At 42.7% G+C, this 24,661-nt stretch overlaps 1 protein-coding gene across 2 annotated transcripts in view; it reads right to left on the bottom strand.

The window, feature by feature from the left end:
* Nucleotides 1–24,661, bottom strand: part of CAPZB (capping actin protein of muscle Z-line subunit beta) — a 105,307-nt gene that overhangs the window by 11,100 nt on the left and 69,546 nt on the right. For both annotated transcript variants that reach the window (XM_032779537.1, XM_032779536.1), the window contains exons 5-6: nt 8,115–8,256; nt 7,490–7,606 (exon numbers count right to left, since the gene is read on the bottom strand). In XM_032779537.1, the coding sequence (XP_032635428.1) occupies nt 7,490–7,606; nt 8,115–8,256 (259 nt within the window). The remainder of the gene's footprint in view (nt 1–7,489; nt 7,607–8,114; nt 8,257–24,661) is intronic.

The raw sequence follows: 24,661 nt of genomic DNA, 5'->3' as shown, positions 1-24,661 counted from the left end.
TACGATGCGTGCAGGTGTATTGAATGTTCTACACAGAAGTCCCACAGCATGAGGGCTTCCTGGCACAGGGGAGAGGAGTGTACACCCTGCCATTTATGGATACAGAACATTGCTGTTGTATTGTCCGTCATGACCTGAAATCGCTGTCAGCGCCGGGATCAAAAGAGTCGCTGGTGCCAGCAATGGTGCCGCAGCTGATGGCGTTGGCATGTGGGCAGGCGCTCAAGTGAGCTGCACGGGTGACAGTGGGACTAATGTGGCTGAGGTCACTGAAGACTCTGCAGAGCAGTGCCCGTGGATCCCTCCCTGGCTCTCATAAAAGGCCCAGGGTATCCAGTATGGCCACTGTGATGGATTCTGCCACTAAAATGGCCACGCCTGGAGTGACTAAGCTCTCTGTCCGAGTGGGCCAGTGCCAAAGGACGTGGAGAGGGGGAATGCCTGGACATCATTGCCAGCTTTCCTCCTAACTACACGTGGGGGCAGGGTGGGGCCGCCAGCGCCAGAGGTTGCTCCCTACTGGGGGGGGGCACCATAAGGTGCAGCAGATCCTGAGCAGCTTCAACAGCTTCCAGCATCGAAGGAAGCGGTAGCTGCTGGCCGGTAGGGACCAGTGAACATGGGGGGCCTGGACTAACTGCTTCACCTGGGGATCTCAAGCTGTGGCCCACCTGGAGTCTCACTTCCTTAAATTTAGCCGGGGGTGACCAACTGGCAAGCTTCTTTTTCTTCTGTGGCACCGTCCTGATGCCGAGAGTCTCAGGACGAGTCTCTTCTTGGCACCAAACTCGACAACGACATCCGACCACTCCGCCTTGAGGAGGAAGTGCTAGGAGCCTAGTCCTGAGCCTGGGTCCGAATGGAGACGTAGAGCTGCCTCCACGAGGATCACTTTAAGCCGCTGCTCCCTCTCTAAGAATTCGAGGGCGGAACTTGCAGCAGATCTTACAGCAATACTTCTGGTGACCCTCCCCTAGGCATCATAAACACGAGGAGTGTGGATCGCTCTTTGGCACGAGCTTCACGCAGACCACACAGTTGTTAAACCCCCGGGACCGCAGCACACCACAGCTTCAGGGAGTCAGAAGAAGGGTAGAAACCCCCAACAACTCTAACCACTAACTATTAAATACTGAGATAAACTAACTGGAGTTGAATACGCTTGCTAAAGCGAGGGCTAGGGGAAGTTCCAGTCACCGTCACTGGCATAAGAGGGAACAGAGGGGGTGGAGGATCAGCAGGGCTCTATATTGAGCGCCATGAAGGCACAATTCCAGGGGGCGCCTGGACTGACCCGATGGATGCTGCTATGGGAAAAATCTTCCGGCTACCGTGCACGTGCGCACACCTGATTGGAATCGACACTCAAAGAAGAACAGAAGGAGGCCAGCCCATGAATAGGGAGAAGGGAAGCTTAGGAGCTGCCTGCACACCACATGAGGCAGCCAGAGGGCACAGCGGTTGAACCATCACTTCTGGGTACATCCACACAGCAATGAAAAACTCACAGCGAGTCCCAGAGCCCAAGTCAACTGGCTCGGACTGCAGGGCTAAAAACAGCCGTGTAGACATTTGGGTCCAGGCTGTAGCCTGGGCTCTGAAACCTGAGGAGGTGGGAGGCTCCAGTGGAGCCTGCATGTCTACACGGCTATTTTTAGCCCCGCGAGCCTGAGCTAGATGACCTGGGCTCTGAAACTTTATGCTGTGGGTCTTTTATTGCTAGATAGAAGAACGCTCTGAGGCTCCCCCCAGGGAGAGAAGAGGTGGAATGCTCCCTGGTCCCGGAATACCTCTCCAAGCCCAAGGTAATGGGTCCCCAAACCTTCTCCCCCTTAGGACAGGCCTCCTCCCACCCATCCCCAAGCAGCTTCTCCCTCCAGATGTTTCACTTGAGGCCAGGCTCATTCCGCAAACTCAAATTTATCCGTTCAGTGCAAAACATCCAATATGAAAGAGCGAACACTGGAAGCTGTCTAGTTCGCTCAAATAAATACCTCATAGAAAAATAATCGTGTTTATTTGACAACAGAAAGATACTAGGAAAACTCATGTAAAGTTAAAGATAAAAATTAACAAATGGCCAAAAATCAAAATAGTTTCAACTTTAAGTTTCAACTCTCTCTTTTTTTAAATTTACTTCCAATAAGACTGAAAAATGGTTTGAACCAGTTCAAACCGGTTACTGAATTGGTTTTTTGGGTGGCTTGAATTGAAATTAAACCTAAATACACAGAATGCAACTGAACTCAAACCTGAACTGAACCAAAATAAATACCGGTTCGATTCCCTGCTCCAGAGACAGCACATTTAGGAATCTGGGCATCTGCTAAGGGGGAGCACAAGGTCTGTGACTACCACAGGTTTTAAGATCCCTCTGTGGAAATACATTCCCCTACTTCTCACTTCGTTCTACAACATCTGGAAATCAGTGGGATAGGCCTTTACATGAAAGCTCTATTTGATTAAAATATATGGCTTGCCTAATTGCAAAGCCCAAGCTTGGGAGGATTTTCCTATTATGATAAATGGCAGAATGTCTGTGCTGGTGTTTTATTGCACAGCGATATATCACAGGGCACTTATTCCTGAACACAGGGAAAGCTCAGCTTGCAACAGACCAGCCTTCATTCAGCAGTGCAAATGTTCCACCTTCACTATTTACGTATTTCAAATCTGAAAATCAACACACACATCTGCAGTGCTTTAATCTGAAATCCCAGGCTACATTTCCCCCACAGATTTATATTCTTCCCTTCCTACACCTCCAGATGTGGATAAACTATAGCTTGTGAGCCAGCTTCCTTCTCAGCAAACGAGCACTTCCTTGCAACGTTCAACCTCACTTAACAAAAAACACACAGGTTCTTTGTGCATAAAAGTCTCAGAAAGGCACCTGTTAGTCTTACCTCTAAGCTGGGAGCATCAAAGCTTTGCCCAACCGAAGGCTATTTTGATTATTTGCCAGGAGCCTGAAGGCTACACCTACTTTCCATAAACTGGAGCAGGTTTGAGCAAGCTGCTCTTATCTTGAATAAAAGTGGAGACCACTGAAATAACCACTCAGTTCCCCCCACCCCCAAAAAAACATTGCCTATCACACTCCACAAGCATTTCCAATGTGTAAAAAAAGGCAAAGCCATCATGTCTGTCAGAAACTGATATAACACACAGCATCTGCCCAGCATCAGACCTCAACATGTATGGGGTTTACTTGTATCCACTGGAGGACAGCATTTGACCTAAATACAGCTGGTATTTTTTCTGTTCCCTGTAGGAGCTGCACCTTTATTTGTAAGTTAAAGATGGCCTGTTTCACTTTCAGCTGTGCACTACTTCCTTCTGTTGTTCCCAGTCAATGCAGCCTACATATAAGTAACTGATTCACTCTGTCTCTTTCTGAGTTGCAACCTCAGCCCTCATATTTACTGAAGCCTGCCAATGTCGGATGTGAAGCTGGAAGTTACTTCCTCCGTCCTGGCCTGCACTGCCTCAATTTGGAGTTCCCTTGAACTGCATCCAAGCTTTTCTTCAGAACATAAAGTGCCTGGGACTGCATCCTGGTTTAGGCAACTGCAAAAATGAAGTTTTCATGCTGACATTTCATGCCATTTGTGGAAGAACTCTGGTGACAAAAGTCTCTCTTTTCTCCTTTCAGTCCAACAGAAGTCTAGTTCTGCAACAAATCAGAGGGTGTCTATATTTCCCTTGCATAAGCTGATACATAAGTAGAAGGGCTGTTCTGCACAGATTTCTTTATGAAGCACCATTATGAAGTCACCTTCTAACCTTCCACCTGAAAATTATAATCAGTCGATCATGGAATGGTATAGAGCTATTCAGGAAATTGTCGTCTTATTCCTATAGTAATTTTTGTGATTTCAATAATTTTTCCCATCTTGAATCAGGAAAAAAGGTAAAAATCTCAAAAAAATTCACAAAACGGAAAAGCTCAAAAAGTTTCTGATCAAGTCAATCAAAACATAGTTTCAATTTTAATCTTCTTACAGTAAAAAAATAATTTCAAAACATTGTTTGAAACAAAATATTTCATTTTTGGTTTGAGATGCAGCAAATCAACTTTAAAGAAACAAAGTTTTCCTCTCTCCAATCAGAAGCAAAGCAAAGCAAAGTTTCCCCTGCAAATTTTATTTTTAAAAATTCATCGTACATAACCACCTCCAAATATAAAAAACAGACAGTTCATAAATGCAAAAAGGTACTGTTGTGGCATATGGAGAGGTGCAGAATTGCAACATGTATTTAAATAGCAAAACCTTTAGAGCTGTCAAGGATTCTTGTTTCAATGGATAAGAACAGGTATGCCACGCAGTAAGAGTGTCATGCAAATATATTTCACAGTGAAGTTACAGTGTCACTAAATTCACAATGGGTTACATATTTATCGCCAATATAATTTTGCCAGAGTATATCATCCAGATTATTCTAAACGTTGGATTAGGGCACTCGGGAAATGACTTGAGTAAAGTCACTCATAATAAAAGAATTTGGAAAATAAACAGTTATTCTCAAACTAGAATATACATTTTTCAGGAATAACCTGTGACCCTTCAAATACATAAGCAGTATAGACAACAATAGGATTCTATAGCAGAAACGCAGAGACCCACTATTCTAAAGAAACACAAAAGAATCCAGATGAAGGCAACAACAACAAAAGTAAGGAAGAAGTCCAGAGCAGGATTTATCTGGTTCTTGTGCTCAGCAACAATACTCTGCCAATGGGAAATGGCTGCAGAAGAGAGTACCATGTGAGCACTGAGAAAGAAAAACTCCCCGACCCCACTGTCCAGGCATGTAACAGTAATGCTGAATTGGCCACATCAAGAGTAACCTCAGGCACAGTACAGACAACAGGAATGGGAATTAGCGAGGAACAAGTGTTTCCATTCCAAACTGCACATGGTTCCCACAGCACAGCACCATAACATTTCAATGTGAGACTTGCCCAGCTATTTGTAGCTGCCAGAGCGGGTAAATTTGGAGGCATTACATTAGCTGTTCCTTTGCACCCGCTTCTTCCTCCAAGTTAGTCACTGGTGGAAAGTACACAATTTGTGACAAGAGACCAAACTTGTTTCAAACTATGACTCTCGGCAGAATTCCCTTTTGAGGCATCAAAAACTTCTCTGGCATCAAATCACAAGACAGTATTTTGGAGCTAGTGAACACTTAGGTTACAGTGAAACAAGGACAGATCTGCTATTCTTGTTTCAGGCCTCAAGGTGGTCAAATATAGTACTAATTTAAATGGAGAGTTAACCAAAACAATTAAATAGCCAAAGTTATTTCAAAACTATACTGGTGACCCTAAACTACAGTGTCTTGAAAACTGGATCTTTCCATTGACATTAAGGACCTGATTCGATTAAAAACATGATTTTACATGTTGAACTTTACGGCAGACTGCATAAAAAGCCTACTAAAGAAAATATATAGTGCTGTTCCTAGGCATAAGATACCCCCTTAGGTGATGGGATACACAGGGTTTAAAGCATGAAGAGAAAAGTACTCTAGCTGACAACTCCAGCCACCTTAAAGCAAACTGCTTACGCACGATACCTTAGACGACAGACATACAACTATCTCAAAACTCCTGCACACACAGCATGGTAGCTCTTCAGAAGAGACAAAATATTTACTGATAATCCATTTGCACTGGATTCTGACAACGTTATTTTACATATACAAAGCCACTATGGCATTTGTAGAGCAAAAAAATCTCAGACCTGAAGCTTATTTGAGTTTCAGAATTTTCCATTGTTTGTGCAGAGGTAGCGCATCATTTCCCTAGTGGCTTTTTTATAGTTATTTACATTGGAAGCAGGGCCTCCGCTTTAATGCATCACACATGAATTACATGATCTGCTGTTAAAATGATGACAGAAGCAAGAATTTCCTCATTAAAGCTCAGAGAGTGAAAGTCCAACCAAACAAAGCCTAGTAAGTGCAGGCCAAGGTATACTGAGGACAAGCACTCAACAGGCTATTGTTTTTCTTGGCATGAGTTGTCATGCAGTGCAAGGGCATGGCCACAGTCAAATCATTGGTCTCCATTTCACAGCTAAGATTGAAAGTATCAGGAAGGCCTAGTGATAATTATTTATCCCAGTCATCAAAACCCAGGTATAAACATTTTAAACAGTACGTAATGCACAAATGTCTCCAGATGCATATTTTTGCTTTCCCATCATTTTCTTCTGCAACATCAACAGAGAAAAATAATGCCCGTCTATGGCAAATTTTTGGTGCTTCCAATAGCAACACAGTGCTTCAGTTCTGCTATGTGGATACATCCCCCTTCCCCTCCTTTACACCTGGCACAGATACTCACTGCAATATGAACTGCTCTATTCATTTCAGAGTATGCACTGGCTGCCTTATCACAGGCAATGTGTGTTTTGGAAATTCTCATTGTGGAGCTGAATTGCTGGCCACCACCAGTATTTCAATTAACCACTACTGCCCATAAAATGTGCCTTTGACAGCCACACTTATGACTATTGAGATAAATTGGGCAACCTACTCCCAAAAGATTGACCTTTTTCTGCAAAGGCAATGCAATTAAAATGCTGGTGTGAAGAACCAACAATTAAAGTGACGGATCAACAGGATTTGTTTTACAACATTCAGGTACAGCAGCAGCCAAACACTTCTATAAGTACTGCATATTTGAAGTCTTAGGAAAAATGCAAAGAAAGTTATTATAATCAACAAACAAAATAATCCTACAGAACATGCAAAATACAGGATTAATCTCATGGGCCACGTTGGCTTTAGACAGAGACATTTTTATAATGCGCCTGATCTTGTAAGGGCAGGCATGAGCAAAATGAACAAGTCCATCTGTAGTTATGTAATATCTAACCTAAAGAATATTAATCAGGAAAGCATGCAAGTAGAAGCTGTGAAAATTCAGCAAGGCCACTTCAAACACAACATTAAAAGACTGACAAGGAAACCCAAATTCCTACTGAATTTATGATTTTTGTTAAGAACGTTACCACCATCAAGAGAAGAAGTTTCATATGGTAACAGGATAAGCATTGAAAAGTGTTACTTGTCTTAATGAATTGCCATGGCAGGAGAACCCCCAGGTGTATACAGCACCTAGGACAATGGGGCCTCTCATCCTGACTGGGGCTTTTGAGTGCTATTGCAAACTTGTAAGACTGTGGGTATGTCTACAGAGGGATTAAACAAAAAGGAGCTGTGGCTGGCCTGGGTCAGCTGACTCTGCTCACCAGGCTTGGGTTCCAGGGCCGAAGAAAAATAGCTGTATAGACATTTGGGCTGGGGACCCTATAAGGATGGAGAGTCCCACAGCTCAGGCTCCAGCCTGAGCTTGACCATCTAACAGCAATTTCTAGCCCCTCAACCCAAGCCCCATGAGCCTGCGTCAGTTGTGGCCATGCTGTGCGTCTTTTATCCCTTTGCAGACGTATCCTCAAATGCTAGTATATTGTAGTACCTGTCTAGTAAGGCTTCCTCCGAGGTTCATGGTACCGGAACCAGTTTTGTTAGTTTGCAGCCACAGCATCACCGTGGAGGTCAACTTGTAATGAGCAGTGCGACCACTGGACTTTTCCTGAAAGGGAAGAGGAGGAAAAGAAGACAGAGAGACAAGTTAAAACAAAACCTAAAAGCTGGCAAAGCATGGGGGAGTCACATCAGCAGCCACAGGACTGAAAAGGATAGTTGAATGGCCAGACTGAAGCCAATGTTTTATATTTTAAAATGCTCTCTCACACAAACAAACACTTTTCTAAAGGCAAATCTAGTTCAAGAAATTTACTCCCCAATGGCCCACTTTTATTACTTAATTTGTGATATTTATCTGCAGACCTTTAAATTAAAAAAGCTCATGGTTACATGCACAGAAAAGAACATTTTCAGTCTTTCTGAGATCCTTTTGATTACAGCCCTGACTTATCTTCATCCAAATTGCTTAAGGGACTTTTAAAAAATGAATAGAGGAAAAGTTTATACAGCCCCAACATCACATTGCATTGTTCAGTGGAGCATCTGTACACCTTTATTGTCTGGAATTAACTGGCTTTTGTTTTCATTTAGGAATATCAGCTGCCTCACAGTACCTGAACTTCTACCACATGAATGGAATCCCAGCATCCCTTAATCTTCTTTGATCCATCTCCAGCTTTCTTAATAAGGATCACACCAGCAAAGCCATGATCCAGATCCCAGAGGTAGACAGAGGAGACTCCACCTTCAAAATACCTGCAAGAAGAGAGCCAGTAAAAGATCCTAGATATGCAAAAGTTCTCAGATTCCAGAACATTTTTTAGACTGCTGTTGACAGCCTACTAGATACCCAAGAACTTACGTTTTCGTAATTTTACATAATTCATTTTAATAAAGACAACTGTACTCTTCTCTTAAGGAAAATAAAAGTCTTACATGGGTTAGTGAGAAACAGCTATTTATGGATAATCTATCCAACTTGAGCGAACTAATCCTCCAATTCCAATTAACTGCAACAGCTGTTACAGAGCAAGCTACAAACCAAGCTGAAAGTAAGGGCTGTATTTTATAGTGAAAGTGTCTGGGAGTTTTTTTATAGCAAAGTCTGCTAATTAAGACAAAAGGGAACAGATAGGTCACTTTATGCTACAGTCTGAAGTTTGTGCGAAGAAAGCTGACGACATTTTGATTTATTGCTATCAGAGTTAGACTGAAACCGAAGTTCTTAGAAACGAAGGGCCAGTCAAACAAACAATCTACAGAGGACTGTTGGGGCAGCCAGAGTCACCGCCATTGATGGCACCACACCAGGCATGGTGTAGTGAAGTTTCCAGATCTGGCTCAATTCTCTGAATATAAATCTCTGGGGCGGCCTAACAGGCTGTGCCAGGTATCCACGGACAGTTTGAGCATATGGTGTTGCTGGGACGGACAAAAACATCCCAGCACATGGCTGAAAAGAATGCACCTCTGCTTTTGAACACAAGTGATTGAAGGAAGGCCAGATCTCTGAGATGACATTTTACACAAAGTCAAACCAGTTTATGTTTAGGATTTGGGCCTGACAGCGCACACAGAATGTGTCTAGCCACTCCAAGTCTGCTTGTAAGAGGTTTGTGACCGATACAGCAACACAGATAGTACATAGACTTGACAGATCCTGAACTTATTTCAGCACAAAACTCATTTTTGCATCCCTAAGCAAGGCATGGATTTCATGGAGGAGGCTGGTACTTTGCCTGATGCCCACACTTAACGGCTGATGGTCACCCTGGAGCAGCTCAGGTGGAATACCATCAGGTCCTGCAGCACACCCATGCCATAACTTTTGGATGGGTCTTTTACATTTTGAGTGATGAAGGATGAAGTGTTTGTCCCTGGATCTGCAGCCATGTGCTTTGCCAGGTCTCATAGCTCCAGACAGTCAGTCATCAGAAATGCCTGGTTCAGCACATTTTCATAACATGTTTGTTGTTTTCCTTCTGTCCAGACCTTGTCCATCAATGAAAAGGGAGAGATACCTGATTTCTTGATGGGAGTATTAGAAGGCTGTTTATGGCTGCCACTCCGGCATGTGATAGCTCCACAGGCTGATGCAGATTGACGTACTTTAAGTTGTCCTCTGCTATCTCCCAGAGAGTTGATGCAGAGCCCACGGTCACATTTTGTCGTGCCCCAGAAAATGCCTTGCAGCTGTTTATGTACTTGGACATCTTGCTTGTGTGCTTCTGCCTTTCTCGCTAATGTATCAGAAACCTTTTCAGAAAGCCGAGGTTTCTTACACAACCATCTCATGCTAATTGTTCCATTGGTGGACATGTAATATAGCATTATGTATACCACTTCAGGCAGGCAGTTTCCATGTTGTCCGAGAATATACTGAGGGCCACTGGCTAGGTTTAAATATTAATCCACCTGGTATCCTGCTTGGGAGCTGGTATAACCCAGGGAATAAACCTAAAACATTGAATCTCTCTTCTTTAGTGGCCAAAAAGTACATTCTTGCAAAACTGTGAGAACTATGAACTTTAAAACCCCACACCTGCTCTTTTGCTGATCTAATTGCTTTACACCTTTCATACCACATTATACATGTGGTAGATGAAACATCTACTGTAAAGTAAACAGAGATAGTAGAGATTGCTAAAAGCAAAAAGTAAACCATATGCTCCCCAGACTGCAACTGTAATCCTGTAGCATTTTAGCACAATTACAGTTCCTTCTTCCCAGCTTAGCAAGTGTCTACAGTGAATCTCAAGCTCTCCTTATGGAAGAGACGTAAAGAATGGATATTCTCCCACAGCATGCAGAAAACTGAGATTTTAGTAATTTAACTACTACAGCAAAGAATTTCAGTCCCTGCTTCTCTTAACTTTCTACTTATAGGAGATTCCATGGCGCACACAGCTATAAGAGTTCAACTCTCATGTCATAAGGCTTAAGATTTGTCACACCATTTAATCGCAGGGTTTTAATTTGGCTTTTGTTTCTGCTTTAGTGTTTAACTAGTCTCTCACACTGCTAGCTATTAGTCACAAGTGGACCTAATGTGTGAACTACCAAGCTGACTGTTCATAATAGCGTGGTTCTAATGCATTGTCTGCTGTTCAGTCCGTCTGGTGCAAGCAGAGGAAACTGAAAAAGCCAAGAGACAAGTGCTCATATAGCTACAGACATCTAGTTCATTTTGTGAGTGCTCTTCATTCATATGCTCACCATGTACACTTATGGGTATACACAATATCAGAAAATCCATGTTTCGAGGAATGCAAGAGCAGATCACGCAACTGAGAAGGCTGCTTGAGCAGTAGCCCCCCCACCCCACTGGAATAGTGGCTCAGCAGCCAAGGGAAGGAAAATGTCATCCAGGTTAAACGGTTTTGCAGCCCTAACTTTAACTGCCTTTTGAGGAGCATGTAAATTTAAATGAACAAGTGATTTCATGTTTCCCTTCAGCAAAAAAGGAAAATCTCACTCCATTTTCTTTTACACAAGCCTGTTTTAACAACTGCATTTAAGGTTTGATTCCACGTGCTGTTCATTTTGGATCTCTGGATATGCTACAGACAGTTTCAGAAGTAAAATGCGTCCTCCCCAATCAGTGCCCACAGAATAGTGTGAACAGACAAAGATTACTGTAAAGGAATGTGGCCTACTCTACTCAAATATTCTCTGCATCTGTAGGACACAAATCCAAGCTTAAAAACAAAAGCCCACCATACCACACAGACATACCAGTGCTGCCCAAATTCTTCCTTACTGCACATATGAACCATCATACCAAAGAATGCTGAAGACTGGGAGACAGGTATAAACAGTTAATTCAATACTACAGCAATTAGTGTCCAGTGAGGGACCTTGGCTATGGATCAGCAAGCACAGATTTGGCATTTACTAACAAAGCAGCATGTAGTACTGTCCTATTGAGTATTGTTATCCAGAGACATTACCACAAATAAAAAGGGAAAGCCTTTCAACTGAGCAGACATGCTGAAGCCAGAACTCTTTTGGGTTACCAAAAAAAAACCCTCACACTCTCCTGAAGCATCTGGGAATGAACTGGAACTTCTGCATTGATCAGTGTGCCTTGCCATTCCTCAGAAAACCGAAGTTCCAGCCTGACCGATGCTTCCTTGGAGAAGAGAGCAGAAGGGCTGAAAGGCTAGAGACGGGGACTGCTCTATGTATTTTGCTGCCCCAAGCACGGCAGTCAGGTGGCTTTCGGCGACATGCCTGTGGGAGGTCCGTTGGTCCCGCGGCTTTGGCGTAGCTGCCACTAAATTGCCACCGAATCCGCTGGACCAGCGGACCTCCCGCAGGCATGCCTCCGAAGGCTCCGACAGCCGCCCCCACAGCGACCAGCAGGCTGCCCACGACTGCTTGCCACCCCAGGCACGCGCTTGGTACACAGGTGCCTGGAGCCGCCCCTGGCTGGAGAATAGAAACTGCATCTGCCTCCATAGCACGTGCACTAAAAATCACTGTGGGTGAACTGGCAGTCAGTGAGATTACTGAAGGGTATACAGACAGGGTATACATTTTATGAGTTTGCTATGAGCCTGAAACATTAATTAAGAAAGGGAATACAACAAGGTTTTTTTGGAAATTTATTCTTACCTACTGTACTTTGATCCTAATGACATGAAACAGAAAAAAATAATTTTTATGTGGCTCACATTTATGAGATTTTACATAAAGGCTTTTGTGGGTATTTTAAGAATGTGCTAAAATGTTGTTTGAAACCACATAAAGCCATCTGAAGAACCTCCCGCCAGAACTAACAGCACACACATGGAAACACTTTAACTAGTCTTTGTATGTTTAATGAATCAAATATAGTATTAATATTGTTTTAAATACTAACATGCTATTTCAATAAAGTTACTTTGCCATAGCCAGCTTAGGTATCTTGATACCCAAATGATAATACAAACAATTTAAAGCAGTCATGTTCAAGGGATAAATGTTAGCTGTATGCTTCAGAAATATTTGATTATTCCAAAAATTCACTGGTTTTCCTGAAAAGAAAGTGTATATCACTGATCAGAAGCACTAGATTTCACCAGAGTCACATCTTAGGTTTCAGGTTCTATTTCTCCCTAATCAGTTTTTATAACTCATACTGATGTGGGACATATCTGATAAACACTTAAACCCTGGGCATCATATTTAGGGAACTTTTCTTTAGACTTACTTTCTTCCCCCTCCCCCCCAAAAAGATGATGCTACAGGTTAATATAGAAAATTGGACAGAGATTGGCAGGAATTGAAATCTACATTTGTAAGCATGGATTTGCTGCACAAAGACTGGACTATGTCCAAGAAAGCTTCATCAGACACAGAAAAGACAGAGGCACTTAATTAAAAACTAAGCACAAAGGTGGGCAACTGACTTGGAAAATTCTGCTGTATGGCATAAACTGATGCCTTCTATAATGAAGAAAGGAAATGCATGGGTGAACTGGAAATCAGGACCCAGCTCAAGGGAACTAAACACAGCGAAGAACTGGAATCTACCAAGAGGCTCTTAGAACTGTTAGAAACTTCTTTGAGGTGACAGTCTACATTAATTCCTATTCTCGGCGTATGCCCCTCTGAACTTTCTAGATTGTTGTACATGTAACTGCAGTGTTGGGCAGATTATTGTCCATCTTCCTCAGAAGCATCTGATTGCTAGTCACTGTCAGAGAGAGGATACCGATTAGATGAACTACAGGTCTGATTCAATATGGCAATTCCTATCTTCCTGTGCAACTTCTGGTGCTTTGCAAGGCTTCCCAAATGTGAATATATTTTTCCAAAGCTAATAAGAATAGCTGGGAACTCAAGTCTTCTTCAGTTTAAGGACTGGATATCTCCACATTATTCTTTGGCATGGAGGAGGCGGCAAGATTTTGCATTAAGAGAATTCGAAAACAAGACATTTTGGTTGTGCTAACCACCCACCACTCTTTGTCAGAAGGCTGCACTGCTGGTTGACACACTCCTATGTTATGGAGGCTTCAAGGGGTAACCAACCTTCAATAAAGGCTGCTGCTGCAACTGTTTCAGAGACTTTAAGTTATGTTTCAGGAAATATTTACTGTGCACAAGAGGTTGATCCCTGGAGTTACTGAAAAGGCATTAGATCCAATAGATCAATAACTCTCACATCTAAAGTTCAGAGTAGCATGCCATTTTTCACTGGAACCCCTTTATAGTTTGAATGTCATGGTCAGGTACAGAGATTTTATGTCCATTACTCCTCAACCACAGAACTCCTGGAAAAAAAAGTCTTTTTACACAAAAAATGTCACACTAAAAAAAATTTTTTTTTAAATGACCTACTTTATGAATGTGAGAATAAAAAAAATATTTAAGTTAAGAGAGATCCAAAGCTTTATGAAGTGTTTGAAGTTTAGGTGGGTGGACACACATGATGGAAACTTGTTTAAGGAACTCTAGAGAGTAAAAGCTTGGCCAGAACAAAGCTATAACTTCAAGAGACTTGGGTTGGGGAGGAAGTTTCCATTCTCTCCAATCGCACACCCTAAAAAAAAAAAAAAAAAAAAAAAAAAAAAAAAAAAAAGGACGGATTGATCATTTTATTTTACCATTAAAGACCGGATTATTAATGTTGTTATTTGGGGCCATTGGAAAGCTCTTTCCACAGGGCTTGGTATGAATTTTGGACTATACACTGGGAAAGTGAGTTTCCATCACACTGCAATGAAAACAAGCTATGCCTCTCAATTTCACTAGAACCAAATCACATCCATAAAAACACTTGGGCATTTTCCAGTGGGTAATCTAGTGCCAAAGACAGCGGGTGGGTTTTTGTATCTGGCTCATGACTCTTGCAGCACAACATTAAGCCACAAAACCCAATGCCAAGTACCAATACCATTTGTTTATGAAAACCATTTTAAAATGTTAAGTGGTGCTTTAGACTGGATTTGGTAAAGTGACACTGTTCACTTTGATTTTTTCTAGATAATTATATAGATGCTTCGTGCAATTGCAAAGTGTAACAGGAACAGCTGGTCAGTGCACCTAGAACTGAGTTTAAGTCTCTTGATATTGATAGAGGAAGAAGTCCTATTGTCTTCCAAAAATGCTTTTGAGCATTCGTCTACAAGCATTAAAATCACCACCAAAAGGGCTGCTGTTTTCTGGCAGTTCTAATGGGTGACTGAATATCACAAGGAGGTCAATGGTGGGGAGCCTGTTTGATGGTAGAAGTTTGAGCAACTGGTAGGACACACAACAGAACAATTTTCATCATGTACCTCCCTCACCCAAAACCAAACGTTGACTTGCATTTTTTCTTTATCAGTATAAAGAAAATGGCTAGTTTCAGCAACGAAAGAGGTGTTGTCAAGCCATTTATTCAAACTGACTAAACATTACTAGCTCATGGATGGAAAAAGATTAAGACTACAGAAAGTTCAGTTTTGTCAACAGGTAATTTCACCATTGACCTTCTCGCCATCCCAGATTTACAGCAGCAAGAAAATACAGAATACTGTTCAACAATAAAACAACATGCATGAGAATGCACAGGACAGTTTGATATGAGGGGAAGTGAGCAAGAAATAATGGATTTTACTGGCTCAGTCAGAGACAATTCAAAGTTCTTTTATTCCTTTTCCCTCATCTCACACAAAATCAGGAGCATGGCCATATGAAGTCCTTTAAGGATGCTCCCTGAATACTAGAAAAAGAAAGATGTGTGTGTCCTCAGTCCAGTTTAATGAACACGTCTCAAAATATGCCTGTGGATTCTGTACAGGTATTTAACAAATTTTTTCCAGGACACACAGGTGCAACAGTCCTATGAGCAAGCATACCAATAAAATTAGGTATGTGTAACTTCAGTGCCAGTTACACTTAACTGCACATCTGGACTGCAGCTGGATGACAAACTGCAAGGAGAGCTATAAAGAGTAATAATGCTGCCTGCAAGTTAGGAGAACAGCATTCAAAACAATGGAACAGCTAAAAGTCAGAAGTGGCCTAGAATCCTGGAGTTTGTGGCTTTCAATACATTACCATTGTCAAAAGTGACATCCCCCATTTAGTTTTCCCAAGCATTCAACCGTATTTAGTGCTTGAAATGTCATGACCAAAACCCACTTTGAGAAATCACCAGCAAACTTCCATTAGCCTCCAACACAAAAGACTGAGTCATCTTTTAACACCACCGTCTATCTCCAGTTTCAGAACAGGCTCATTAAACCACAGGAGGCAGAGACCTGCTTGCAAGTCTCTCACCTATACCCATCAGTTTGGCCAACAGCAAGCCATTCTGTAGAGAGCCTGCTGTATATATAATGAAGTTGCAGACAAGTTTTACATTCTGCAAACTACAATTGCTCACACATGCTATTCCAAAATAAACTAGAATTATGTCAGTCTCTTAAGAGGCAAACTGCAGAGGTACACAGTGGAGTCCTAGGCTTGTTTAAATAAGTAGTTCAGCACTTCGACGTACACAGTTACAAAAAGAGTCCTAGTGGAGGCAGTGCCGTAATCAGGACGGGGCGAGTGGGGCAGCTGTCCAGGCGCAAAGCCAGGAGGATGGAAAAACTGTTAATTACGGTTTTGGGTAGATGCCCCAAAATCTAAATACAGGTAAGGGCCTGCTTCCTTTCCTTCAGAGAAATTAACACAAATACAGTACAGGGGTAAACAGCTTCAGACAGCAGTCTTGTGACAAACTACAGCAAGATATGCTGCGTTACAGGTCTGCAATACATGGACAGGAATTAGATCTTGAAGGCTCTCAAACAATTTACACCCTTACAAACTAGGCTGGAGAACTCTGACGCACCACTGTCTACTGCACCTGCTGTCTGGGTGTGACTCTAGGAAGTGCAGGACAAGTCACCTTGCTGCTGTAAGGAAAGATGCAGTCATTCACCTTTACTGATCTACACAGAACCATCTCTGTATTTACACTTACCACTTGGGAACAAGTTATTTTTATTTGAAGCATAAAACTGAATATTAAAATATATTTGGCAGAAAAGATGGGAGGCCTAAAAGAAACCATTTCTTGTGCATGCGGCATTAAATGTACTGAAATCATGCTTGGCACAGACACTGCATGGCATATTAATTCATACTCTAGCCACTCAGGCAAGTTTACTCTAGCCACTCAGGTTATAAGAAGGACTATTATTCACTGATGTGTTAAGCCTTCTGACTAGGGTTGCCAACTTTCTAACTGCTGAAAACCAAACTCTCCCCCTCCCCCACCTCTTCCCCTGGCCCTTCCTCCATCACTCTTCCCCAGGCCCCTCTGCTCCAGAGCTGCAGCCTGATACCAAGCCAGCCTGCCCACGAGATGCAGATAGGAGATGGCATTAGCTGAGCAGGGGCTGACGTGGGTTGATGGCCCAGCGCCACCTCTTCCCTACTCCCCCATGGTAACCGAATTTTAGTTGTCCGGTTGGGCATTGCTAGGAGTCCCCTTTCTGAGCAGACTTTGTTTGAAAACCAGGCACCTCGAAACCCTACTTCACAGTCTGATACCAACGTATTTATTAAAACATAGCATACTTTTAAGATACTGAGAGAGCTTTCAGAGATGCAAATGGCATTGTAGTATTCAACCTCAACTGAAAGTACTGTATCCTCCACCACTTTCTAGGTTCATGCCAAAGTCAGCAGATGTGGATGGTGATGCTCTTGAGCTCCCTAGTCTGGATCGAAACTGTCAGATAGTCCAAGGGCCAGTTTCAGATCTAGTTCCTTATTACTGTGTACAGACCTGTAGCTCAGTGTACCTTGACTTTCAAATGGAGTTAGGAATTTAACTGACATCTGTGCCTTTGAAAATCTCCCCTTGTACTTTTAAGAATAAACTGCTCTATTCTGAGTATACATGTATATTCTCTAACCAAGATTCAGATGTTCAGCAATAAGATAAACAGCTATATGAGCTAGAAAGTTTATCCTTAATCAGTCTAACTCTTGTTCTGATGCATCTGTCTGGCCAAACATTGTCTTGAAGGGGTAGTCAAGAGCTTTGGAATTAACTAACAACCAGCTGCACCTACAAAATGTATGGCGACGAGCATGCTGAAGTGGCTCAACAACAGGGACCTAGCATTATTAAGGGGTAAGTCACTAAACATCTAGGCCTGGCTTGTCAAAGGAGCATAGGAGTCTGGAATTCTGATGGACATCAGGCACCCAGACTCCCTGAGGCTTTTTTTTAAATCCCAGCCACAGAGGGTAAAGCTGTAATGTTCAACAGGCAGCATGGTCTTATGCAAATTAAGTTTGTCTTGCAGAATCAAAATTTTTTTTAACAATCATAAAATTAGAAAAGAGACAAAGTAAGTGCCATTTTAGGTGGATTTCAGTAAAGCATTTGATTGTGTGCTATAAATTCTTACTTCAAAAATCATTTCAGATTGGTTTGGACAGGAACAAGTGGCTCAAGAATTCACAAAGAGCATATACAGTACAGATAACTGTGACTTAAGTATCTAATGGCATATGCACAGACAGGTATTAGGTCACTTCTTAGATAGCATTAGTGTCTTATTAATAATCAACACATTAATATGTACACAGATTCTGCTGAACAGAGAGGAGTTCTGAACACCAACCAGAAATAAGCCTATTGTTAGAGAAATAGATAGAATTCAGAGAAATAACTCAAGAGTGATGAGAGGCTGGAAGCATTCATTTGCTTAAAAAAGGTAAATGCACACATCTTGATTAAAAAGGTGACTGGCTGGGAATGAGGGGAAGAGGATATAAAATAATCCATAAATAACTGAAGATTGAAATACCAGAGAAAGGATTTCAGTGCAATAATGAGCATAGTCAGAAAGAACTGGAGAAAGTTAAATAGAAAATTTAGTGTGAATATTACAAAAGGCTTCCTGATAATGAAGTAGGAGACTATGAAATGGTTTCCTAAGGAAGCAGCAGAACTGCTTTCATTGCTTGGGACACAAACCTATGCTAGGAACATGTGCTGTGAGGATAACGCTGCATCAGCAGGGATGACCTAATAGGTTTCTTCCAATTCTTGTGTTCAGATTTTAACACACTAAGGATACGACAGCAAGGGAACCCAAGGCACAAAACAACTCTGATGAGCATCTGAATGCTCAAAGGTGCTTTAGAAGGAATTCTGCATATAGATGCACCAAAAATGAAGCACTGCAGAAGAGAGAATCCGGTCAAGAGCAACTGAATGATGTTTCCCCAATATGCTCATCTTGCTTTCCTCTCTCACCCCTTTTAAAAACTCATCCCAGCCTGCTTAATTACATAGAAGAATGCAAAGCTGTCTCTTATTAGGCTTTGAGCTGGCTAAAGTTAAGGAACGGACCCTGATTCAGCCCTAACTGCATTCTTTTACATCTGAAGAGTTTGCTGGCATTACCGTCCTGTTTTTAATTCTGTAAGCATCTGAACATTAAAGTAACTAGCATTTTGGTGATTTAAGCCCGTCCTGAGATGTCATCTTGTACTTATCAGTCGAACCCAGAGGCAAGACTCATGGGTGACATAATCCTGATGTCATACCCTATTGTGCAAGGCCCCAGCCAGCAGTGGGATAGAAAATCTCAGGTTTCCTTAGTGCTGGGATGCATAACAAACACATCTGGATTCAATCTGCAGAGCCCTCACTGTGAAAGCCACAGTAACTATCATGCCTGAAGAGAAAGCCATCACAAAGGTCTAGTAACCATTAATGAGGAACAGTGAGCTAATGGTAATAAAGTTACTTCAAAGCTTCCCATGGTTTTTAGTTTGGGCAAACTAGGTTTACATCTAAAACACAGACAGAACTCTTACATAAAGAGCTCACAGCTGCCTAATCACTTCAAGAGCTGAAAATTACACTGCAGGCTAGAGAAATCTGAGCTTCAGTGATTGTACCCCCCCACTTCCAATGCACAGTACTGGTGGCTGATGTAAAAACTAAACACTAATTATGCCTCCAACACATGGTATCCTCTATTTCCTTAGTGGACTCAGGATTGTTACTTATATAGGAAAACTCAGCTGGTTAAGCACACATGTAAAAATGTTGCAAGTGGTGGCATACTAGTATTTCTTTCTGGTAGCACCCAGAATGCATTTTTCATTCAACAGGTCTCCCCATAGACTTTACAACAGGGCAGTGCCTTTAGGAGTGCCTTAGTAGCACTGCAAATGAGCTCATATAGAGGGACAATATGGAAGAAGGCACAGCCACGTATGTGCGAAAAGCTGACCAAGTAGATTCACAGAGGCTGGCAATGTTCCCTCTAATTTTTTAGATTTATGTGCAGAATGAATTTTGTTCTGTGCATCAATATGGAGGTGATGTGTGGCCAAGGGGTTCGGAACATGGGAGGGGGCTCAGGGCTGGGGAAAAGGGTTTGGGGTGGGTGAGTGAGGGCTCTGGCTCAGGGTAAAGGCTCTGGGGTGGAGCCACGGATGAGGGGTTTGGGGTGCAGGAGGTGGCTCAGAGCTGGGGTAGAGGGTTGAGGTGCAGAGGAGGGGGAGGTTGAGGGCTCCAGCCGATGGCTCTGGGGTGGGGCCGGGAAAGATTTGGGGTGCAGGCTTCCTCAAGACTGTGGCGGGGAGAAAGAACTCCCCCCAGCCCTCTCTCGCCGCAGCAACCCAGGGCCAGGGAAGAAGCGCCTCTCCCCACCTGCGCAACCCTTCATAGCCTGCTGCACAGCCATGCAGCTTAGAGGGAATTTAGGCGGGCACCATCCGTACAACAAAGTGGGTGTAGAGAAGCAGGATAAGATAATTGTGTATGAGAAGCAATGGGAAGAAACTTGAACATGATGTGACAGTGATGGAGAACCCAGTGTAGAGATTTAGAGAGAGGAACTGATGGACAACGTCAAACAACAAGGAGAACTATTATTTGACGTCAGCAAATGAAGTCTGTACAATACAAAGTGATTAAAAACTATAGGCAAAAAGACACTGACACTGTTGACTCGGGTGAGCTATCAGCTTACCTAGATAAATGGGATTTCATTGTTGTTTCTGACCAACAATCACCTCAATCCATCTACTAGAAGTCTTATATCTATGTATAGTCATATGCATAGGGGAACTTGGTTGTAACATTTCTTCCTCAAGCTGGAAGGACAAGAGTGGTGGACACTTCACTTAGGCCACGTCTACTATACTGAGAGCCTCTGTAAATCCATGAACTAAGATCTCTGTGGCAGCAGTATCATCAGCAGCACAGTTAATACAAACTGAATGCTTGAATAATTTACTCCATTTTGGATACTAATTAAGTCTGCAATTCAACAGGATAGTGGGCGCTATGAAGTGTTAGCTCAGCCGGTGCATTTTCAGAAATGAGATGATTAAGACTACGAGAACACTTTGTGATCTTTCAAGTTGTCACAGACAAGGACTTAATAAATCCTATTTAACCCAAGAAAGACCAAAGAGGTTCCCTAAAGTGGAACGTCAACATTCAAACTTCTCCTATGTTTAGGGTGACTAGATAGCAACTGTGAAAAAACGGGACAGGGGTGTGGGGTAATAGGTGCCTATATAAGAAAAAATCCCCAAAAACAGGATTGTCCCTTTAAAAACGGGACATCTGCTACCTTACCCATGTTACTGAACTAGCCAAAGGCTGCTAAGACTCATCTTCCTGAAATTATTTTCTAAAAAAATCCAGACAAGAGGCATTTTTCCACAGGGAAGCCTATTTTAATTCACTTCAGAAGCCCCCTCTTCTTAACAATAAGGGATGATCAGATTACTTAGAGCACTGATTATCTCCAACCCTAAACAAAAGAACATGGAATGTAAAATAGTTACATTTATCCAGACTCACTGGTCCTCATTATGCTTTGATTTCAATCAATTGCACATATGTCCGTTAAAGGCAATAAATTACAACGACGTGTTTGAAGGAATATTCTCCTCAGTGTGGGAAGTGGAGAGGCAAGGATTAACTGAATTGGGCAAAGCGTTACATTGCATATGGGAGTAATAAACTAATGAACAAAAGGATATTAGGGCATTAGCTTTAGGCAGTACAAGTGTTAAATCTGACAGCAAGAGATCAAAATTAAAGATACCATTTCGACAAAAGGTCTGCATTTCTGTGAAATACAACTAATAATCTTAAAACCATATATGATACGTATCTGCTAGGGATTGAATTAATACCAAGTTTACTTCTTCAGTCTCAGGTTGAATTCACTTCTGGTCTCCGCAAGCGTTAACCCAACCCCACCTGCCCAGCAAAGTGTTCTCTCCCCCCCCCCGCCCTCTTAGTTTCTCCCAGATTTTACAGATTTGTGAAATTAAGGTGCACCAACAACTGTCTGAAGATTCCTGTGAGAAATTTAAACTAAAATCAAACAGAAGGAATGGGGTAAGGTCATAACTGGCAAGGAGAGAGGAGTTTAGCATGGCTGAATGAAGTAATGATATGCAGTTACGAAGGATTAAATAGGAATAGGGCGATTTACTGACAGAAAAACTGGGAGACTGTTTCACAACAAGTGATTTGGGGCAATCTGTGGAATTATTTAAAACTAGATTGGACAGGGTGCCAATAAATAATTCTGCAGTAGCTACACAGACTGAACATTCAGCAGCCTACTAGTATCTTAATGCTCAAGACTCTACTATTGTAAGCAATTCTATATGATTTTGTAATACAAGCTTCACCCAACATGTTTTCAGATTAAAGTGCTGACATCAAATGAATTGCCAATAAGTAGTCTAGGGAAGACCAAAACTTAAGACTCTGACACTAGTGAACAAATATGAATAGATTATCTAACAGATTATTTATAAAAAGCCCTAACACCGTTTTCCTGAAGCACCCCCTCTTAGCCGTTCCCAAACAGGACACCACTTGCTACATAGCTTCTGATGGTTCACTGATGTAGGTGACTTGTTCCCCACCTGCAGATAAGGGGTGGGAACAATATTCTAGAGGGTCTAAGGTGTAGGCTGAGCAGTGCTGGTGCAGAGAACCCTGAGAGCAGCCAATTCTTTGAACAAAGTCTGAGCTGAACTCCATGCAGTATTCTTGTTACTTTAAAATTAATAAAAACCAAACCCCAGGAAAGTAGAGTTCAGACTCTCCCCATTATGCTGCCTATATTTGAAACAATAGGTTGAGAACAGAACCTGCTCACAAAAGCACCCAATTCGTCAAGAGCTGGATACATTTCTCTTCCACCCCAAGAAATGACATTGGAATAATCTGTCCAAAAATCTTTTTAAACCAGGAAATGAAGCATTTGCCCTATGGAATGAACTCTGAGAACCAAGGGCTTCGCATTACTTTGGGCCTGGTCAAGAAGAGCTTTGGTTTTATCCAACCTATTATTCTTGCCTGCAGTCTCTCAGACCGACTGGTCCGTAGACAAGCCTATTACTTCGTCTGACAGCAATAATTCCAGACAACTGCTTACTAATGAGATAACTTCAAAGTCAGATTATTTAAAGATGACAGATCTAATTCAGAATTCAAATTCAGAAAGCCCCAAGAGAAGACAATATGGTTCCCAATTTTCAAATATCATTCAATATCAGAGAGAGAGCTCTACAAGATTCTTCTAACCCAGGGATCGGCAACCTTTAGCACGCGGCTCTCCAGGGTAACCCCCTGGCGGGCTGGGCTGATTTGTTTACCTGTCGCATCCACAGGTTCGGCCGATCGCGACTCCCCCTGGCCACAGTTTGCCACTCCAGGCCAATGGGGGCTGCGAGAAGCAGCAGCCAGCACATCCCTCAGCCTGCGCCGCTTCCCGCAGCCACCATTGGCCTGGGGCCGCGAGCCAAAGGTGGCCGATACCTGTTCTAACCTCTGCTTCCTGGTATGCTAGCAGCATCTCTGCTGGGATTTGCAATATACATTGTTTTGCTGTTTTAAGTCATCTACACAATTGGTATGTTGCCACGATGAAGTGCATTGCAGCATGTTACTGTCATTGGGGGCTCTGACAAATGACCAAACAACTTCTGTTACCTTGAGAACTGTGAGCAAGAGGGACCTACAACTAATCAGCAAAGGAAAGTGCTGGAGTTAAGATAAAGCAACAAAGTTACCAAGTGCTTGTGCAAACCCCAAGATGAACCCTCACCATGGAAGACTTAACTGCCTGAGGAATACATACTAGAGCCTGGAGTTCTCATTAAAAAAGAAAAAAAGAGAGAAGAATTTTAAACAGCAGAAATTATACTTGATGTTTAAATTTTATGTTAGCTGTTGGTAACATGTCTGTTACCCCCGGCATAAACATAACAGCACAGCTGTTTCAGGCTGCACTTTCAAGTACTGCATATAAAACATCCTCTAAACTGGAGGAAGAGGGAGATGTTTACACTTAGCCTGTTGAATGATTGTTGCGATACACTCAGCATCTGCTCTAACAACCCCAGAGGCACTACTATCATCAAGGAAGTTCTCGGGTTCCCTTCTCCATCTGCAATGCAGGAGACGAGCATAACAATGGAAGCAACAGCAAGGTGCCTTCAGAGGTGTTGGTTTTTAAGTTTGCCACACACAGTGTGGCTAAAAGTTATATCACTTAAACGAAGAACCTGTCTGTTCAATGTGACTGACATTTTGAAGTGGTGAAAATGAGGGCATGGCTACACTTGGAATTTCGGAGCGCTGCCGTGGCAGCGCTTTGAAGTGTGAGTGTGGTCAGAGCGGCAGCGCTGGGAGAGAGTTCTCCCAGTGCTGCACATAAACCACATCCTCTACGGGTGTAGCGTGCAGCGCCGTGGCTCCCAGCGCTGCCACTCTGATTACACTGACGCTTTACAGCGCTGTATCTTGCAGTGCTCAGGGGGGTGTTTTTTCACACCCCTGAGCGCGAAAGTTGCAGCGCTGTAAAGTGTGAGTGTAGCCATACCCTGAGTTTCTAGAGCATCATTCAGAAGCGTTTTTGTATATTTCCTGCAAAGTGAAAAGGATTACAGAGGCCATGGCTACACTTAACAGCTGTACAGCGCTGGGAGTTACAGCTGTCTTCGTACAGCTGTGTAGGCAAAGTGCTGCAGTGTGGCCACACTGACAGCTACCAGCGCTGCAGTGTGGCCACATTTGCAGCGCTGTTGGGAGTGGTGCATTACGGGCAGCTATCCCAGCATTCAAGTGGCTGCAACATGCTTTTCAAAAGAGGGGGGTGGGGTGGAGTGTGACAGGGAGCGT

Source organism: Chelonoidis abingdonii, chromosome 23 (assembly GCF_003597395.2).
Source record: "Chelonoidis abingdonii isolate Lonesome George chromosome 23, CheloAbing_2.0, whole genome shotgun sequence".
In the NCBI taxonomy this organism is placed as follows: domain Eukaryota; kingdom Metazoa; phylum Chordata; order Testudines; family Testudinidae; genus Chelonoidis; species Chelonoidis abingdonii.
Note: the sequence above shows the minus strand (reverse complement) of the source record. Positions and strands in the feature narration are given on the sequence as shown.